At 44.6% G+C, this 18533-nt stretch overlaps 1 protein-coding gene across 3 annotated transcripts; it reads right to left on the minus strand.

Moving 5' to 3' along the window:
- Nucleotides 1-1655: 1655 nt before the first annotated feature.
- LOC132230658 (leukocyte elastase inhibitor-like) lies at nt 1656-13699 on the minus strand. 3 transcript variants are annotated; one of them, XM_059688438.1, is made up of 9 exons: nt 13648-13663; nt 13074-13146; nt 12330-12504; nt 9604-9741; nt 8940-9057; nt 6627-6769; nt 6373-6540; nt 4356-4959; nt 1656-1989 (listed from the first exon to the last, which is right to left on the minus strand). In XM_059688438.1, exons 3-8 carry the CDS (start codon nt 12495-12497, stop codon nt 4558-4560), a joined length of 1137 nt encoding a protein of 378 aa, XP_059544421.1. In that variant the 5' UTR covers nt 12498-12504; nt 13074-13146; nt 13648-13663; the 3' UTR covers nt 1656-1989; nt 4356-4557. The 3 variants fall into 3 exon arrangements, with proteins under 3 accessions (XP_059544421.1, XP_059544422.1, XP_059544423.1); XM_059688439.1 differs by lacking the exon at nt 13074-13146 and having other exon boundaries at nt 13648-13699; XM_059688440.1 differs by lacking the exon at nt 13648-13663 and having other exon boundaries at nt 13023-13146.
- Nucleotides 13700-18533: the final 4834 nt, after the last annotated feature.

The following is an 18533-nucleotide window of genomic DNA, read 5'->3' on the forward strand; positions in this document are numbered from 1 at the left end:
AGAAATACTTTAATATTGCTATTTGCCCTTTCACCCTCAGCAGTTGGAAGCTGGGCGGCGCCTTTGTCCCCCACCTCAGCTGGTCACACCAGCCTTGGACTGGTGCTGCCCACTCACCTGCTCCACCATCCCACCATGGTCCTGTTCTTTCTCCAGTTGGACCCCATTGGGGCAGCAGCCCCTCCACTGCTGCCTGCTGCCAGGGCCACATGGCCAACGCCCACCATGTTCCATGCCGCCCCCTGGTGGTAAGCACATGTCATAGTCAACAGTCAAACTCCTGGTCTCCCTGTTGAACTCCCAGTCCTGAACTACCACTCAAGCGCACAGTTAGCATATTTGACTTTGATTATACAGGATTTGAGGTTTATGGGTAATCTTCCCCTGGTATGATTTTGGTTTGCTTCTTCCATATGCCTCTGGATAGTAGCAAACCAGAATAGATGTAATCCAATCCCACTGTCCAAGACTACTTTCTGAGCTGCTGCAGTCGTACACCTAGAGTGTAGTTCTAATGTTGCCACATGAAAGCACAGGGTCACAATGGGGCCCCCATAATTGACAGCCCAAAATTCGGCCTGCCTGGCCTTGAACATCATCAAAATCCCTACTTCATGCCCTATTACCTCAACTGGATTAGGAAATGACCCTGGGGTAAAGGTGGCCCCAGTTTCCATAGTAACCAATTTACCCAGGATTGCTGAGTACTTCATAATCATGGCAGCTCCCTTGCCTTTGGGCTCAGGCTTGCTTGTTTTGGTTTTTCGGTTGTGTTAAATGGTCTGAGTTACCTAGTTAGTATTGCAGTAAAAAATTAGATGTTCTCCACATAAAATATTTATTGAATTCTACTTTCTGATCTGAAATTTACTACTTGTTTTAACCTTCAATAATTTATTTGTCGTCCATGAGCCTGCTCCCTCATATATAAAAAGGATTTGAGCAGAGTTGCATGGGGCCCTGCAGTTCAGTTTCTACCTGATTAGCACAATTTACTCTAAATCACTGAGTAGATTTTAGCCTAAGATCCCAAAGAGAAGGATTACAGAATGCAGTGACTTGCTTTTCTTGTTTTTCCTATAAAAGAACCTTCAATATTGAAGCTGCCAGTAAGCATTTTAAAGAAAAAAAGGAAGGAAAGCTTGCCAACAGATTTGCTAAAATCTTCTTTTTCTTTCATGGAATAACTGACTGTCATCATGGATGTCAGTATTGTCAGTCCAAGAGCCCCATTAGTCCTGTCTTTTCTGAGATCAGATAGAAACAAGAAGAGGACTGAGATCAGTCTGGCTAGCAGAATCTTAGGAAACGTTGTTAGTCAGCCCACCAGCTTTGTGGGAGCAAGAAAATGCAGCATTTCAAGCCCCATTATAAGCAGTGCATTTGACTAAGGTTTATAATGATCACAGGGCCCTCCCCCATCCAGCACTGCATAAAGCCATCCCATTGGTATCACAATCTGGACTAGATGATGGAAATCAAGAGCCCTTATCAGAAAACACACAAGAAGCTGGTAACAGTGTGATCTTTGCACCCCGTCTAGCTTAACAGTCTCTCCTACTTCACTTCTCTTTTGTAGTTTCATGGCATCTTTTAAGATAAGACACTAACTTCTTCACTCCTTCTGATCCCACACAAACTACGAACCAGGTAGATAAAGGATAATAAGCTCTTTAATCGTTTGACATCGGAGGGACTATAATAGAATACTAATCCTGTAGAACAAAGGGTCAGAAACACTGGCCAAGGCAAATTTATCTTCATAATCCAACCCTTAATTGGGCTGCTCTCCTATATTTCAATTGAATGTTTTTTTTAAGCCTCCCTTCAACAATGACTGTCTCTCTATCATAGCTTCCAGAAGTCTATCTGTGAAACAAATTACAGTACTATAATTTTTCTCATGACTATCAAGAGAGTACAGCAGTTTCTTAGTTTACTACACTGTCAAGAGTCTACATATCTGCTTAGTGCATTCAAAAGCAATCACTAGGGTTCTGGACTAAGATGGCGGCATAGATAAACACCGGGAAATTGCTGCTTCCCACAACAATTGATAAATGCATCAAAAACACAAGCCGGACGCATCCAGAACTACAGGAGAGCTGGCTGAGTGTAAATTCTACAACTAGAAGGAAACAAAAGCACACTGAGAGCCAGAGGAGCTGCGGAGGTGGAGTGCAGAGGTACGGGGCTCGCGCGCGCAGAAAGGGTCTGGCACCTGAGGACGCGGCTGTCTTTTTGAATCCGGAGGGAGACACAAGCTCCCCACGGCTCTGAAATCCGGCTCCGGGAAGTCTCTGGGGACCCAGCACTCATAAGGGGAGAAACTGGTCTCTCTGGCAGTGGGCGAGCTTGAGGGCAGCTTTCCCTCAGAGGTGCCTGCAGCCATTGCCTGGACACTGGGACTCGGACTCCTTAGGGCGGGGGTGAGGCTCCGCCATAGCTGCCTGCTCCGCCCTTTGATTCCTTGAGACCCCGCCCTGCCCAGGCTGCAGCAGAGGCTTTTGCATATGAATGCCCCGGCCATTTGCAACCTGTAATTACCTAACCCCAGCCGGGACAGATAGACCCAGAGCTTCCAAGAGAAGGCCCAAGGCCCCACAGCGGCTTGCATTGCTACACAGCTGAGCATCATCAGGGCACTTCCAAACTCCAAAAAAAGGAAAGGGGATCTGCAGTTCTCTTCATAGTTCCTGCTGTGTAACCTCAGACAGAGGCTAAATTAGCACCTCCTTAGATCCAAGAGCCACTGTACCCAGTGGTCAGAGGGGGACCATCCAGATCACAACTCCTCAGATCCATAAGGGACACCCTCAGGGTGCAGTCTCAGTGAGCACCAAAGCCCCACTGAAGCAAGTCTTGCCCCAGAAGGGTGTCTTCAGCACAGAAGTTCTCCCACTGCAGACACAGCTGATTCTCACTGCCAATTGCCCTGGAGGTCAATTCCTCCCAGTGAGCCTACAACAACCAAGGCATAGCTGCAACAAGACTCTGCACAAAGCCCATAAGGGGGTGCACCAAGAGTGTCCACCTCAGGTAACTGGGGAGGCTGAGCCACTGGGCCCTACAGGACACCTAGCACACAAAGCCATTCTATCAACACAGGGAAGCAGCCAAAATGCAGAGACAAAGAAACAGGTCACAAATGGCAGAAACGGAGGAAAGCAAACGACTGGATATAGAGTTCAAGGCCACGTTTATAAGGTTTTTCAAGAATTTTATGGAAACCGCCGAAAAATTTAATGAGTCCCTCAATAAGTATAGTGAGACCATGGAGGACATGAAAAAGGATCAACTAGAAATTAAGCATACACTGGCTGAAATAAAGAATAATTTACAGAGATCCAACAGCAGACAAGAGGATCCCAAGAATCAAGTCAAAGATTTGAAATACAAAGAAACAAAAAATACCCAACTGAAAATAAAAAAGAAAAGAGATTCCAAAAATATGAAGATAGTGTAAGGAGCCTCTGGGACAGCTTCAAGCGTACCAACATCAGAATTATAGGGGTACCAGAAGAAGAGAGAGGGCAAGATATTGAAAACCTATTTGAAGAAATAATGACAGAAAACTTCCCCTACCTGGTGAAAGAAATAGACTTACAAGTCCAGGAAGCGCAGAGAACCCCAAACAAAAGGAATCCAAAGAGGACCACACTAAGGCACATCATAATTAAAATGCCAAGAGCAAAAGACAAAGAGAGAATCTTAAAAGCAGCAAGAGAAAGACAGTCAGTTACCTACAAGGGAGTACCCATACGACTGTCAGCTGATTTCTCAGCAGAAACCATGCAGGCCAGAAATATTCAAAGTGATGACTAGCAAGAACCTGCAACCAAGATTACTTTATCCAGCAAAGCTATCATTCAGAATAGAAGGTCAGATAAAGAGCTTCACGGATAAGAAAAAGCTAAAGGAGTTCATCACCACCAAACCAGCATTATATGAAATGCTGAAAGGTATTCTTTAAGAAGAGGAAGAAGAAAAAGGAACTCTTACCATTTGCCACAGCTTGGATGGAACTGGAGAGCGGATAAATACCATATGACCTCACTCATTTGTGGAATATAATGAACAACATAAACTGATGAACAAGGACTAATCCAGAGACGGAGAGGCATTGATTGGACTGTCGGGCTTTGGAGGGAGGGTAGGGGAGGGTGGGGGAAAGGGGGAAAGATCAACCAAAGGACTTAAATGCAGGCATATAGGCCTAACCAATGGACACGGACAACGGGGGGTGGGGGGGGTGAGGGCACGAGCGGGGGGGGGGGGGTAGAGGGTAACGTGGGGACAAGGACACATATGTAATATCTTAATCAATAAAAATATATTTAAAAAAAAGCAATCACTAAATTTTTCAATATAAAGAAAGGAAAATAGATACCTATACCAAAGTTAATGGGTGTAAGCAGTCACCAGAGCTGACATTACAAAGGAAGTTACAGATTTCTTTTGGGGTGGTACCTTTATTGTAGAAGATATATAATTTTCATATATCTTTGAAAGGGCCAGTGATACAGCTCTGTGCTCAACCTTGGGTTTCCACAGTCTCTAAGGGGAAGAAAGTCTGCCTAAGAACAGGATGTTGGTTGAGGGATTGTGTCGAATGAAAAAAATGAATGGATGGTCGGCCACAAAATTTTCCTCTGGCATGAGCGCGCAACCCAATCCAATTATGGCTGTGGCAGCCGCTGCCTCTGTGCCCTCCTCATTAACTTCCACAAAAGACTTGTGGATAATTTCTGATATAAAAAGATCTCTGGCTCTTGATATGCCAGACAGATCAGCCTTGGGGTTAAAGAGATCCTCTATACCCAGGCTTTTCAGGTGAGAGTTGAGGTTGTAGCTCTCTTCCAGCTTGAACTTGGGCAGGTGGACATTGACTTCAAAGGATCTCAGATTCTCAGGTTTGGTCCACTCATGCAGTTTTTCCAGGGTCAATTGTTCTTCGATCTGAAATGAGAAAGGGCAAAAGAAGAGGTGAGAACTATTCCACATAAGCAAGGCAATACACATTATTTACATGAATGGACTGATGTTATCAGTTCCTAATCAGTTACCTTCATGTTTTGTGCCAAAATAGATTCCATTTGGAGGATTTCCTTTCTTTTCAGCAATTGGTGATAATAGAACAGAGCTGTGGTCCAAGCCATCAAGGGCCCAAGTAACAGAGACTTTGGACATCAGAGGTTTCAACTACCCATCCATCCACCCAGGCTTTCCTAAACCCCTACCACACTGGATTACGGTTACAGGCCATGATGGCTTTTATTGCTTTAACTGGTTGATTGATACAAGGTAAAACTCAAAATTTTTCTTCTATTCTGAACCCTACTGATCACTGTGGTTATCTGTGAACTCACTGTGCTGAAGTAATCTCTCCTAGATTTAGCTTCTGGGTAAAAAAAGAAAAGGGACTAGTTCCTCATCTAAAATTGGGAGAGGGTTAATAATAGTACCTACCTTATAGCATTGTTGTGAACATTAAATGACTTAATGTATGCAAAGCACTTGGCACACAGTACTAGTAAGAGCCACAAGAATGTCAGCTATTATCATTGCCATATTACTACTACTATTGGACTAGAATGGACCCATCATTCCCCTTGTTCTACTGATGCTGATTATCTCTTTTATGGGACTGGAGAATTTCTCTTTATAATCAGAGAAGAGAAAAATATGAAAATATAATTAAAAGGAGGATCATACTGATTTTAATACATACTTTATACAAGTCAATGATTAATATCAGACCTCTTCCTGATAACAAGTTTGGTTAGGGAGAGGGTAGAGAAAAACCACACAGCAGGCTAGAGACACTAAAGAAAACCATATTCTTCAGAGTTTTGCCTAGTCCTAGCCTGACAAGAAATGTCTTCGCCTTTTACTGAAATAAAATAGAAACATCATACAAAGTTCATATGAGAAAGTAGGCTTAGCTTTCAAGCTAGTGTGTCATATGGGTCTTTTCTACCACGTAGCTGTTAGAAATATAATTCACAGTCTATATGAATTGTGATGAGAATGAGCAGTGTCATAACGAAATTTCATTGTACAAGTTGAAGCTACCTAGTATAAAAGTTTTGGGAATTTTAATTTTAATAAATTTGTTTCAATAAAAGAATTCTAATTTTACTGCACTTTCCTCTAAATTTTATTTAAGAAAATTCCTGTGAGCTGCCACTGACATGTTACATTTAATAGTTTTTAGAAGTCCCCACCACAACTGTTCACTGACAGTCCCTGAAAAGTTAATCTTAGGGCTTCAGAGTAGCAAACATTGATGACCTGCTACCACACCACATACACAGAGACAGAACCCATCTATCAGAAAGAAACATGAAGCATGAGTGTGGAAGCCGTTACCTTCTTCAAACCTGTGGCCTCGTCTTCAATGTCATCTGGCAGCAGGATAACCATGCTGAGGTCCCTGCCTTGGTAAGGCAGCTCCAGCACCCGGCACTTAAGGTCCTCGATGTAGCCAAATGGAAATTTGCTTTTCTGATACATCATTTTCACTGTTTTTGTGTCTTTCTGAACAGTTGAAGAAAGCAAGTCACTCACAGTATTATCTGCATTCTCTTAGAGCAAAGAGCAATTTTATAATTATATCACCTCACCTTATTCAATCTGAAAGGAGTATCATTTGTGGCCTCTTTACTGAATTTCTCCTGCCAGTTTCCTTTGAAATAGATGGCATTAACTAGCACAAGTTTAGTCATATTATTAACGTCGCCTACAGCCAACAATTCTGGAATTTTCCCTAAAGAAAGAAAGTAAGATTTAAAAAAAAAAAAATTACATATCAGCATCCCATTCTTGAACTGCATTGAAATGAAATTCAAATTAATACTTTTTATTTAATTCCCATTAATGTGTTGTTAGGGAAGCCCTACCAGTATGTTTTGACCGTAAATAAACCAACTAAAGGGTTTAAAAGCTAAAATCAGGACAATCTTTTCTGCATTGTATGAGAAACAAGGAGCCTTCTTTTGTGAATGGCCATTCTTTGGCAGGCATAAATAATATTTTTTCATGAAAACGACCTATACTAATAAAAGGGTAATATGCTAATTAGACCAAACATCTTCCAGATTACCTTGCATACGTTCTTCAGGACAAAACCATTGTGGCGGGGCTGAGGCAGAGGCGGTTAGTGGCTATCAGGCAAGCAGAGGAGAGCAGTTAGGTGATCAGGAAAGTAGGGGAGAGCAGCTAGTGGGATCAGGCTGGCAGGGGGGAGCAATAGTGGGTTCAGGCCAGCAGGGGAGAGGATTTAGGGGGATCAGGCTAGCAGGGGAGTGCAGTTAGGGGGATGATGCAGCAGGGAAGAGCAGATAAGGCAATCAAGCTAGCAGGCAGGTGAGCAGTTAGGAGCCAGTAGTCCCAGATTGCAGGAAGGATGTCGGAATGCTGCAGGGATCTGGCCTAAAACAGCAGTCGGATATCCCCCGAGGGGTCCTGGATTGAAGACGGTACAGGCCAGGCTGAGGGACCCTACCCCATGCACCTATTTCATACACCGGGCTTCTAGTTGTTAAATAAGTCACTTCTTCAAAGCCTCCAAGTGGAAGCTGCTCTCATAGAAAATATTTTAACAGATATCTGAAGGCTAGGGCAGTTAGTTTTCTGAAACACCAGTTCCCTTGTGATTACAGCATGGCCATGAATAATGCCTTGGATGGGAGACAGGTGTTGGGTAGGTGCCTTGATTCAGACCTAGACAAGGTTAGAAGCAGTGGGGTGGAGAAACACCTGAGATGGAGGCACCCCTGACAGCTTGGACAAAGCATTTCCCAAAATACTTATGGCCACAGCAGTTTGTGTGAAATTTGCATGAAATTTGTGCCAGGGGCTCAGCCTCCGACACCGCGGCTTCATCCTGATGGTCGTCTAGAAGGGCGTCCGGTCTAATTAGCATATTATGCTTTTATTATTATAGACTAGAGGTCCAGTGCATGAAATTTGTGCACTTGGTGGGGGGGGGGTCCCTCAGCCCGGCCTGCACCCTCTCGCAGTCTGGGAGCCCTCAGGGGCTCCTGACTGGTGGCATAGGGACCACCGACTTTCAGTGGGGAGCCAACCTAAGCGGTCAGTCTGACATCCCTAGCACTGCTGGGAGGCGGGTGAGGATCCCGCTAACCACTTCTGTGCTCGCCAGCTGTGAGCCCGGCTTCTGGCTGAGTGGCATTCCCCCTGTTAGAGTGCATTGACCACCAAGGGAAACTCCTGGGTTGAGCAGGCTCAAGAAAAAATGGCTCTCCGGCATTCCCTGAGTAGTCCCAGATTGTGAGAGGGTGTAGGCCAGGGCAAGGGACCCCACTGGTGTATGATCAGAGTGATGAGGGAGGTTGGCCAGCCAGGAAGGGACTGTGACAGGGTGCCAGGATATGTCTGGCCTATCTCGCTCAGTCCTGATTGGCCAGACCCCAGCAGCAAGCTAACATACTGGTCAGAGTGTCTATACCCTGGTGAACAGTGGACATCCTAGCAAGCGATTGAGTTGCCTTAAAACATATTATTAGTATATTGCCCTCTGATTGGTTGAACAGACAACTGACCAGATGACCCAACACTTAGCATATTATACTTTTATTATATAGGACTCTTCCATAATCTGGGCCAGGATGGATTTTCCTTAAAACTTTATCCTTTTTATCCTACATTCAATGTTAGTTTTAATTTTAAAATGTGATTTTGTGAATTTATGGGGAAAATATTTAGCTGCTTCAGTGAAAGCATGTTGAACTTCCTACTTTGAGGAATTCCCACATTTAAAGGCTGTCGGGCACTGGGCAGTGGCAGAGTTTACCCCCAGCGAGAGGGTGAGGGCAGAGGAAAAGGGCAGGGAATCATCTGCAGGCCGGGAAAGTGGAAGGAGGAAAGGAATGGCCAGTGTGTAATGAATGCCTACATTCGGCCCGCTCTCTCACCTTCAGTCTGCCCTTTGACCCACTCGTTTATCACCTTTCTTGCATCTTCAGAGGCTCGCTGAAAATCTACACTGGCCAGTTCAGCACCATACATTTTCTGGGTTGAAGCTAAGAACTCCTGTTTAAAATTTTTAAAAAAAGGTAAAAACAAAAACAAACTCCATGAATAATTCCTACTAAATACAGAAATGCTTTTCTAAAACCTTAAAAGCAGTAGAAATTATCCTAAAAGACATAAATTTCATTGTAACAAAAAAATTCTAACCCTTACACTTTTTGCATTATGGTAAAAAACACATAACACTAAATTTACCACCTTAATCATTTTAAGTGTACAGTTCCGTAGTTTTGATGTACAGAAAAGAAATTTACCTAATCTTTTCTGACCTTTGGCTAACATTTTCATAAATAAGTATACACTGATTGTTCTGGGAAGTGAATTATGGAATTCACTCTTGAGTTGGTAACACAGCCAGGGTCAGTCTTTTCCTGTGAAGACTATCAAATGAAATCAAAACATTAATGGAGATACTGCCATCTGTTTAAATTCTGTATCTTTTTTCTGAATGTTTATAAAAATAAAAACTGACTTCTGTGACTTGATTGTGCTGGAAAATGTCTGCACTGTTTCGTCAGTTTTAGCATGTGAATGTAAATTACTCACCAGGAGGAACTCATAGGTTTTCTCTCCATATAACCTATTAGCAAGTTTCAGAATATAGGGAGCTCCGCGCTTGTTGATATCAGCATTCAGGCTCTGAAAACTTGAATGAATCTCCTTAACTGCATCGAAGTGAAGAGTCTAAAATAGAGGAAACATTCTTTCTATAGCCATTTATTTTGAAACGGATTCCTTGACATTTGCTTCTATCAAATTAAATTAATGCTTTTATTACTAATTATCAATAATTCCCAGCTCAATACTTTATTAAACTTTCATTGGACAACAAAAGAATAAAGAATCTAAAATGTATCAGTTTGTGAGACATAATTACATCAGAAGCTCTTTTTATATCACTTTTTTATAATTATTGTCCCATGAGTGTAAGTGGTTAATAGGCTAAATATTTATCTATGTCTGCTTTTACTCCAAAGAAAATCATAACTGGTATATTCATATATAAATTCTGCATAAATAGAGTTTTACTGAAAGTTCTCAGAAATTAACAGTAAAATTTAGAATCATCCCCTACATGGGAGCACAAAGTTATTACAGAATTGAGGGGGTTTTTAAACTACACTGTCAGCATCAGTAACTTAAAAATAACGTCTGTGAACTTAACATTCAGCAAAAGTTTAATTTTCATGTTACAAATCAAGAACCCTTCATGGTCTTAGGAGTCCTGGGCTGGTTCCTTATTTCAACACACAAAGAATGAACCTACACAATGTAGAAAGACCAGTTACACACCAAGATACGGAATGTTTGCACAGTTGCTATGATAGATGTGCTTTAATGGAAAAGCAGGAGAACACTTAAAATGACTTTTTGCTGAGGTAATACAGTCTCCTGATAAACCTCAAAATAGAAGCTGACATTACCCTGCAGGAAGCAACTATTATTACCAGGGGATAAAATAAAAAGTGGGTGTTGGGAAATATAAAAATGCTTTCATTTCTGAAGTTGTACAGACCATTGGATTTTCATATAATTCTATGTAATAAAGAGAAAATATGCAAATTGACCATCATGCCCTTGCACAAGATAGATGCCCCCAGGTGCTCACAAGAGGGCCACACCCATGTGGTCACAAGACCACCTCCAAGTGGTCACAAGATTGCTATGCCCATGTTGTCACAAGATGGCCACCACAAGATGGCAGGCAAGGGAGGGCAGTTGGGAGCAAACTCACCAGCAGGGCAGTTGGGGGAGACCTGGCATACGGGGGAGTGCAGTTTGGGGGGACAAGGCTGGCATGGGAAGAAAGTTAGGAGCAACCAGGCCTGCAGGGAAGGTCATTTGGGGTTGACCAGGTTGGCAGGGGAGGGCAGTTAGGGGGTTGGGGGGAACAGGCCTGCACAGGAGTGCAGTTGGGAGCAATTCATCCTGCAGGAGAGGGGAGTTGGGGGAAATCAGGCTGGCTGGAGAGCAGTTAGGCATCGATCAGTCTGGCAGGCAGAAGCGGTTAGAGCAGGGGTGGACAAACTTTTTGACTCGAGGGCCACAATGGGTTCTTAAACTGGACTCAGAAGAAGGAGCTGCGGCCGTGTTTCCCGACGTTGCCATGTTAACACTGCTGCTGGTGAAGGAGTGGAGGGGAGAACAAGAGAACCCTCCGCTCTTTTGGCTCCGCGGGCCGGATAGAACAGCCGAACGGGCCGGATCCGGCCCACGGGCTGTAGTTTGCCCACGGCTGGGTTAGAGGAAATCAGAGAGGAAGAAGGCTAGCAGTTGGGAGGCAGCAGTCCCCGAGTGTGAGAGGGATTGTCCCTGTGGGATTGGGCCTAACCCAGCATTTGGACATCCCCTGAGGGGTCCCTGATTGGAGAGGATGCAAGCTTGGCTGAGGGACAAACCCCACCCCCCAACCTCCCAGTGCACAAGTTTTGTGCACCGGGCTCTAGTGTAGAAATAAAAGATTTGCACCTGAAACAGATGGATAAACTTGAATCCAAAGCAGGACCTTCCCCAGTAACTGGCACCTTGTAGTCTTTCCCCTAGTTCAAGGAGAGTGGGAGCTCCCCTCTCAGAATTCAACAAAGACCACACAGCACAGTGGTGGGCCCCACACCCATGAAGGCCAGGTGGAAGGCCAGGCATTACTGCTTCTTCTCCCTGTAACAGGGACCTGCCATACCACCCAGGGCTTGGCCCTGTCCCTGCAGTCACCACACCTCACTTTTTTCCTCTCCTTCAGGCCCCCCTACCCACACAGGCACTTGTGCCAGGCACATGACTAAGTCTCAACAGTATAACTGCAGGATCTCCTGTGCCCTCAGAAAGGCAACACCGCCAACTTCCTCCATTCCCTGTGTTATTTTGTGCTGAAAGGTAACATTACATAGCAGGCATCTATTAATGAGTAGCGAGTTGCATGCAAAACAGAAAGTGAAAAATCTGCAGTGAGAGGAGATGCCTTCAAAGATTTGCCCACTGCAAGAGAAGCAGCACACCACCAGGGCTCTCATAGCTTTCTTCACCGCTGTATCCTCAGCCAAACAGAAAACAGTGCCTGGCGCATAGTACGTGCTCAGTAAAAGCTCAATCATGAGTGAAAGCCTGCATATGAATGAACTGCTCTTGGGACTTTTCTGAAAGTCTGGCCTCATCGTGTGTAGTTGTGGAACACACAAGCACAGTGTTTAAAACTCCCTGTAAGAGCTCAGAGGCACACCTTTTTAGGAGGGACTTGCAGGGAACCCACACTCCTTTTGTTAGTTTCTGCTGACCTTGGACATCTGTGCCTCCGTAGTGCCTCTGGTCCCCAGGAAGACCATGGCCAGCGCTGAGGAAATGCTCATGGGGGAGATGAAGATGTTCCCAGAGGGGTTGCTGTCCTTCAGGGTGCGGAAGAGGTCCACTGCGAACCGGGTGTTGGCCAAGCTCAGCTGCTCCATGGTGAGGCTACAACACAGGACAGAGGCCTAGCACACCAGCAAATATGGCAGCGACATTTCTCCATGTCTCCCTCACCCTGAAACACCCGGAAACTTGTACTTCCTTTTCTTTTTCCAGGAGGACAAGAGCACTGTCTCATGAGCACACAGGTGGGAACTGGTCAAGGATCCATCAGCGACCCATGGCCAGGACCCAGGGAGCCAAGAGGGCTCTGACTTTCAGACTCAGCAGCCAGCACTGGGCCTTTCCTACTCAGTTGGGGAGCACACACATTTCCCACCCTTCACCTGAAATGATAATTTTCTATTAGAAAATCGTAGCTACCTACTCCGCATTATAGCAAATTTCAGCAAAGTGGTAGATTTTCCTCATTTTCAAGATTCAGTTGCTAAGGTTTAGAGAGGTGAAGTGTCCCAATTCTCGAGGCTGGTATAGGATGTGAGAGTTTGAAAACCCAGCACAGGCCTTAGTGTTGGGGTGCAGCCCACCAGGAGCAGGGGCCAAGCATCCTCTCTGACACCCACCCCTCAGGTGCAGGTGGCTGGCCTTCCACCTCAGATCAGAAGCCCGCTTACCAATCCTGACTCCTCTCAGAGCTTGTTTCCACAGAGATGGGCAAGGAAGAAAATAGTGGTGCTAGCTGCTTCCCTGTAAGTAATACATTGAATTATCACTGTTGTTATTGGAAAGTAACCTCTAGGATCCCATCGTCCTGTCCTCCCTCCTTCCCTCCCTCCCTTCCTCTTCAGCAATGAAATGCTATACTCCTGGGCTGCCTAAAAACTGTCACAAACTGCTCAGGGAGGCAGGGAGTTGAGAAAGGAATAAAAATGTTATGATCTCAGGCTTGGCTCTGGCTTCAGGCCAAAGGACAAGTCCAGTCCATCACAGGCCAGCTGGCCCTCGCGCCCTGGCCCATTAGAGGGTTGGTGGAAGGGTGTTTCCAGTGTTGCCTCCCGCTCAGATGAGCAGTGTAGGCAGCAATCCTAGAGAGTCAGGCAGAAATCCCAGAGATTGGTCAGGGGCTGCTGGTACCCAGGCCACTGAAGGCCAGGCAAAGCCAGGAGTAGGCAGCTGGCAGATTCCAGCCCTGGGCAGCCCCACCGGATCAGTCCCACTTCCCTAATGGGCCTGGTGCCCAGACCTTACCCTTTGCTTGCTGCTCCTGGGAGGGGCTCCGGATCTGAAGGTGTTCACAGCCACTAGCACCACCCTTATATAGTCCCTGAGTTGGGTTCAGCCTGGGAGGGGCTTGGGATCTGATGATGCCTGCAGTACAAACAGGTCCCTGAGGTGGGTGCAGCTATTGACCTGCAGGAGGAGGAATGGGGTGGGGTGGGGTGGGGTAGAGAGTAGGGTGGTGCTGGGGGATGGGGTGCTGTGGCAGAGCTGCAGATGGAGCAGGGTGGGGCAGCAGGGCAGGCACAGCAAGAGTCTGGGCATTGGCAATAGAATCCTAGATGAAGGGGGATTACTCAGGAGATGAGCAACTTTTTGAGTTGAGGCGAACTCAGAGGTCTGGCAAGGACCTGATGGCCTAGGTCTTGCCTAAGTGTGAATCACTGTGATGACATAATGTATCACCTCTTACAGGGCAAACTAGCCCCTCTGAATCTCATCTATATATTCCCAAATGGTTTTCTTTTCCTGTGTTTTTCTTTTTGTTTTGTGGGGTGGGGAGGGTCCTCCAGTATAAGACTAAACAGTCCTGTCAGCTGATGGTCATTGGTGCCAGTTCAATGCCACCAGGAATCCCCAATTTAGGGTGCAGTGAAGAAGGAACTTTATTCAGTGCAATCAGTTCAATTGTGATACAGCTCAGTTACTACCATGAAGCAACAGGTGGCAAGGTGGCCCTGTCTGGCTAGCCAGCTCTGCTCTGCTCTGGTCTGCTCCACCTGCTCCATTCCCATCCCCCTCTTCCTGTTTCTCCAGGAAACAATCTTGAGTGGAAAGAGAAAGTGTTCTCTCAGAGCCAGAAAGAAGCTGGTTTAAATAGAGAGAAGACCCCACTCCTGGTCTGTGATTGCTCCATCCTCATGCAAAGGAAGATTCCAAGTACTCAAAGTTTCTTTGCTCCAAAAAGCACTGTCCTAATTGGTCGGAATGGAGCTGCTCTGATTGGTTAGTGAAAATGCTGATAAGGATAGAAGTGCACAGTTCCAATTGAATGGGGAAAGCCTCAGTCTTAAAGATTGAAATATATTCTCGGGACTCCAAAGGGCTGGCTCAGATGCAGGAACACAGTCCACGCAGGCAGTTCAGTGCAGTCTTCTTGAAGTGCCCTCCTGATGAGCCCCCCTCCCCTCCCCTCATCCCATAGCAATGGCTACAAGGGACTGTCTTATAAATTTGAGTCTATTTAGCCAGCAGGAGTCCTTCTTGGTAGGTATCTTCTTTATCAGGGTCCCCAGTTCCAAACAACTTTGATGTCACTATCTTTAGAAACCAAAATGAATTTACTCCATATTCTTCTCAGTGATGGCTACACCACTATTTCTGTAGGTTGTTTGTTAGTTTCCCACTTTAAATGTCTGGGAATGTAACTTCACCAAAATTTATAGCTGTTGAGGGTCTGAAATAATTCTGCATTCATGAAATTTGCCCCCTGTTTTCTTACAAATCTCAACATGAAACAGCAGCAAAGAAAAAGTCCCATTCTGTGTGTGTGTGTGTGTGTGTGTGTGTGTGTGTGTGTGTGTATGGATAATATAGTGTGAAAGGGATTGTAGATTTTTTTGATTTTTTTTTCCTCTGGGAACTTGTTTAATATGAAAAGGGTCAAGGATGGTCCAATAATGAGGGATAAAAATACACTCCATAAATTTTCTTTTAATCAGGAAGAGTTTAATAATGAAGATTCTAGATTGATTTACAGTTTATTAAATAAAGAAACCAACACTTATTGAAAGCCACTAAATGCTAAATTCAAGTGGTTTGATCAAATTTGGTAATCTCTCCACCATTTCTCAGATTTCAGAAGCTGGTCCATCCTTGCTGCTTAACACAGTCGCTGCAGGGAAGAAACATCTGCACAGCATATGTTTCAAGGGACCTGGCATATATGGCATACTGTTCTTAATATGTTTGCTCTCACTTTTAGTGCTATGTGTTTTAAACAAGACCACCTCCCTGAGAAAGGTTGTTTCCCCAGTGAGGATTTTTTCCCTGGAGTTAGGGATTAACAGGACTAAGGAAGAGAATAAATCAATGAAACCCCCTAGTGTTACAGAAATACCATGTACTACTTATGAAGAACGTGGACTAAGACTGTTGGCAATAAATTTGGGACCTGTTGGGCCCACATCCCCAGGGATCTGCCCACCAGGGAAGGCAACAAAGCCTATACCCCTGGAGACTCACTGGCACAGGGCAGTCCCAGGGAAGGCAAGCAGCGAGGCTGGGAGGACATAGCCTTTACTGGGTAGGATAATCTCCTTCAGTCACTTCCTTGTAGTTTATCAGTAGAGCAGTGATCTTGGAATAGCTCTTATAATGGAACACAGAGATTAACCTAGACAGGATTAAACTCAACAGAACTAGATTAACAAACGCCCTAACCTTTGGAATAGAATGGATAGGATTAGAATCAACTGGTATAAATACAGATGTAACAGGACAATAAGAACAGAACCTGGCGAGAGAACCTGGCTGGAGAACCTGACTAGAGAACCTGGCTAAGCTGCTGATCAACTGAACACTGTCTCCATGTCATTCCTTCTTCACCGACTCCATCCACACTTTTGGGAACTCCTGGACTTGCTGGGGTTGGACCTCAACACTCAGAGAACCAGATCACCACTCACGGCTTCTTCAAAGAGGTCAATGTGAGAAAGACAGAAAAGAGAGCTGCTCTGAGAAGTTGATAAATTAAAATCTGAGACACATTAATTGAAGAAAAAAGTTTTCTGAATTTAATTTTTCTCCTGCCATGTTGTATTTGTGCTTACCTGGAGTTAGCAATCTGGGTTAAATAGAAAACAAAGCAATTTTCTAAGTCAATGTGTATACTGCATATAAGGTTCAGAGAAAATTGATCATTATATATCAATCAAGCAATACATTTACTCTCTAGTGTGGAGGCAAAGTAACTGTTCTGTCAAATAACATTGGAGTATTCTTGTGAATTTTTTTAAAGATAAATGGCCACAATCAAAGCTCAGAGATTCTTACACACTCAGGAAGGTACATCGTTTGGTATATCTACCAAATGAGCACATGCTTACCTGAGCTCCCATCCAGGAATCTCCCCCAGAGTGAAATATGTGTGAGCACGTGCACCTGCAGACATGTACAGGAATGTGCATAGCAACATGCTTTGTCTTAGACCCACATTCGGAAAGCACATAAATGCCTATAAGTTGAAGAACAGACTAATAAATACAACAGAATAATATACAGTAATAAAAATGAGCAAACTACAGCAATGCACAGCAACACAGCTGCATCTCACAGCTGCACTTTTGAATGAAAGAACAGACACAGAAAGCTGTGTGGTTTGGTTATAGAAAGTTAAACAATAGGCAAAACTAACTGCTAGGGTTTGAAGTCAGGGGAGAGTTCTCTTTGGAGAGCAAGGGGGATTGTACTGACTGTATTTTTTTATTTTCTGTGTTCTCCATGCTCTGGTAGTCGGGGCCTTGATCCTGGAGAGAGTGCTTCTTCCAGCGCTAATTCCTAGAGATAGAAAATGGCCCCCTGATGCCCCTGCGAGTGTACCTTTGATATAAATTCAGTGACCACACTCTCAACTAGCTCCTTTATCAAACTCTGACAGGCCAAGCCAATAGTCCCCCTACTCTAAGCTACCCCCACACCACTAGAGACTTCTTTCGTAGCCAGCTCACAGCCCCCAAATTATTTAAACTGTCCAATTTAAACCTAGTGTACCTAGCCTGCCTTTCCCATTCCTTCTTGCAAGAATTCTAGAAGGCTTTGCCTTCACCCCTGCATGCCTCCTGGCAGACTGGGTGCTTCCCAGATCCCATGCGGTGTGGTGTTGAATGCTTCTGATTTCTAGGGATCTCTGAATATAAATTCTTCCTTGTGACAACCATTTCATGTCAGCTGTGTTACTATACGTGATCAGGACAAATTCTGTGTCCATTTTTAATAGTGGGAACGGCTTCTGGAGTACTGATAATGTGCCGTTTCTTGACATGTATGGTACACAAGTGTATTATTTTTGTCATATTGTTGTAGAAGACCAAAAAAACCCAAGTGACACTTAGAGAAATGTAGTTACACAGCTTTATTACACCACCAGTCTCAGAGGAGTTGCCCCCAAAGTCTGTGCAAACCAATATGGTGGAAGCCCTTCTTTTATCCCTTTTGGTTTCTTTGTCCCCAAATATGGACAGGGACTTCCAGACCTTTCGTGGGCTTTGCAAAAAGCCCCGTGGGTCTTGAGATTGTATCTATGGGCCTGGCCTGGCGCCACCGCTGATAACCCCCTCCAGGGGTTGTGTATTGTTCATGGTTTATGGCCTCTGTAAAATGTGAGCATTTAGGTAACAGATCTTGCAAGACCAGAATGTGGGAAAGAGGCAGTGACTGAATTATAGGTTATGAAGGATGTACACAGGTTTTGGGTACAGATTCAGATTGCTAGCCCCCAAACATCAGGGTTACATTGGAATTAGCTTTTTAGCCTTCTCATTCCCCCCTGTTGTCCCACAAGCTTTTCTTAGCCCTCTAGTACAATGACTGCAGGTTGTTAGAATGAACAGGGATGACAACCACTCTTAGCTGCTTCCTGCTGAGAAGGGATGATGACCAAGGGGTTAGCATCCTGTTTCTTCCTCTCGGAGGGGTTTGTAGGAAATTCTTCTGGTTTTTAGGACCATCTGAAGTTTAAAGGCATCTTAGGCGAGATGAGATAAAGCGAGTTAAGAAATTTAGAAGACATGGTCCTGGAGAAACCAAGATGGCGGCATAGGTAAACACCTGAAATTGCTGCCTCCCACAACCACTTTAAAAATAAAACTAAAAGACAAAACGGACATCATCCAGAACCACAGGGAGGCTGGCTGAGT

The sequence above is a fragment of the Myotis daubentonii genome, chromosome 3 (genome assembly GCF_963259705.1).
Source record: "Myotis daubentonii chromosome 3, mMyoDau2.1, whole genome shotgun sequence".
Lineage (NCBI taxonomy): Eukaryota > Metazoa > Chordata > Mammalia > Chiroptera > Vespertilionidae > Myotis > Myotis daubentonii.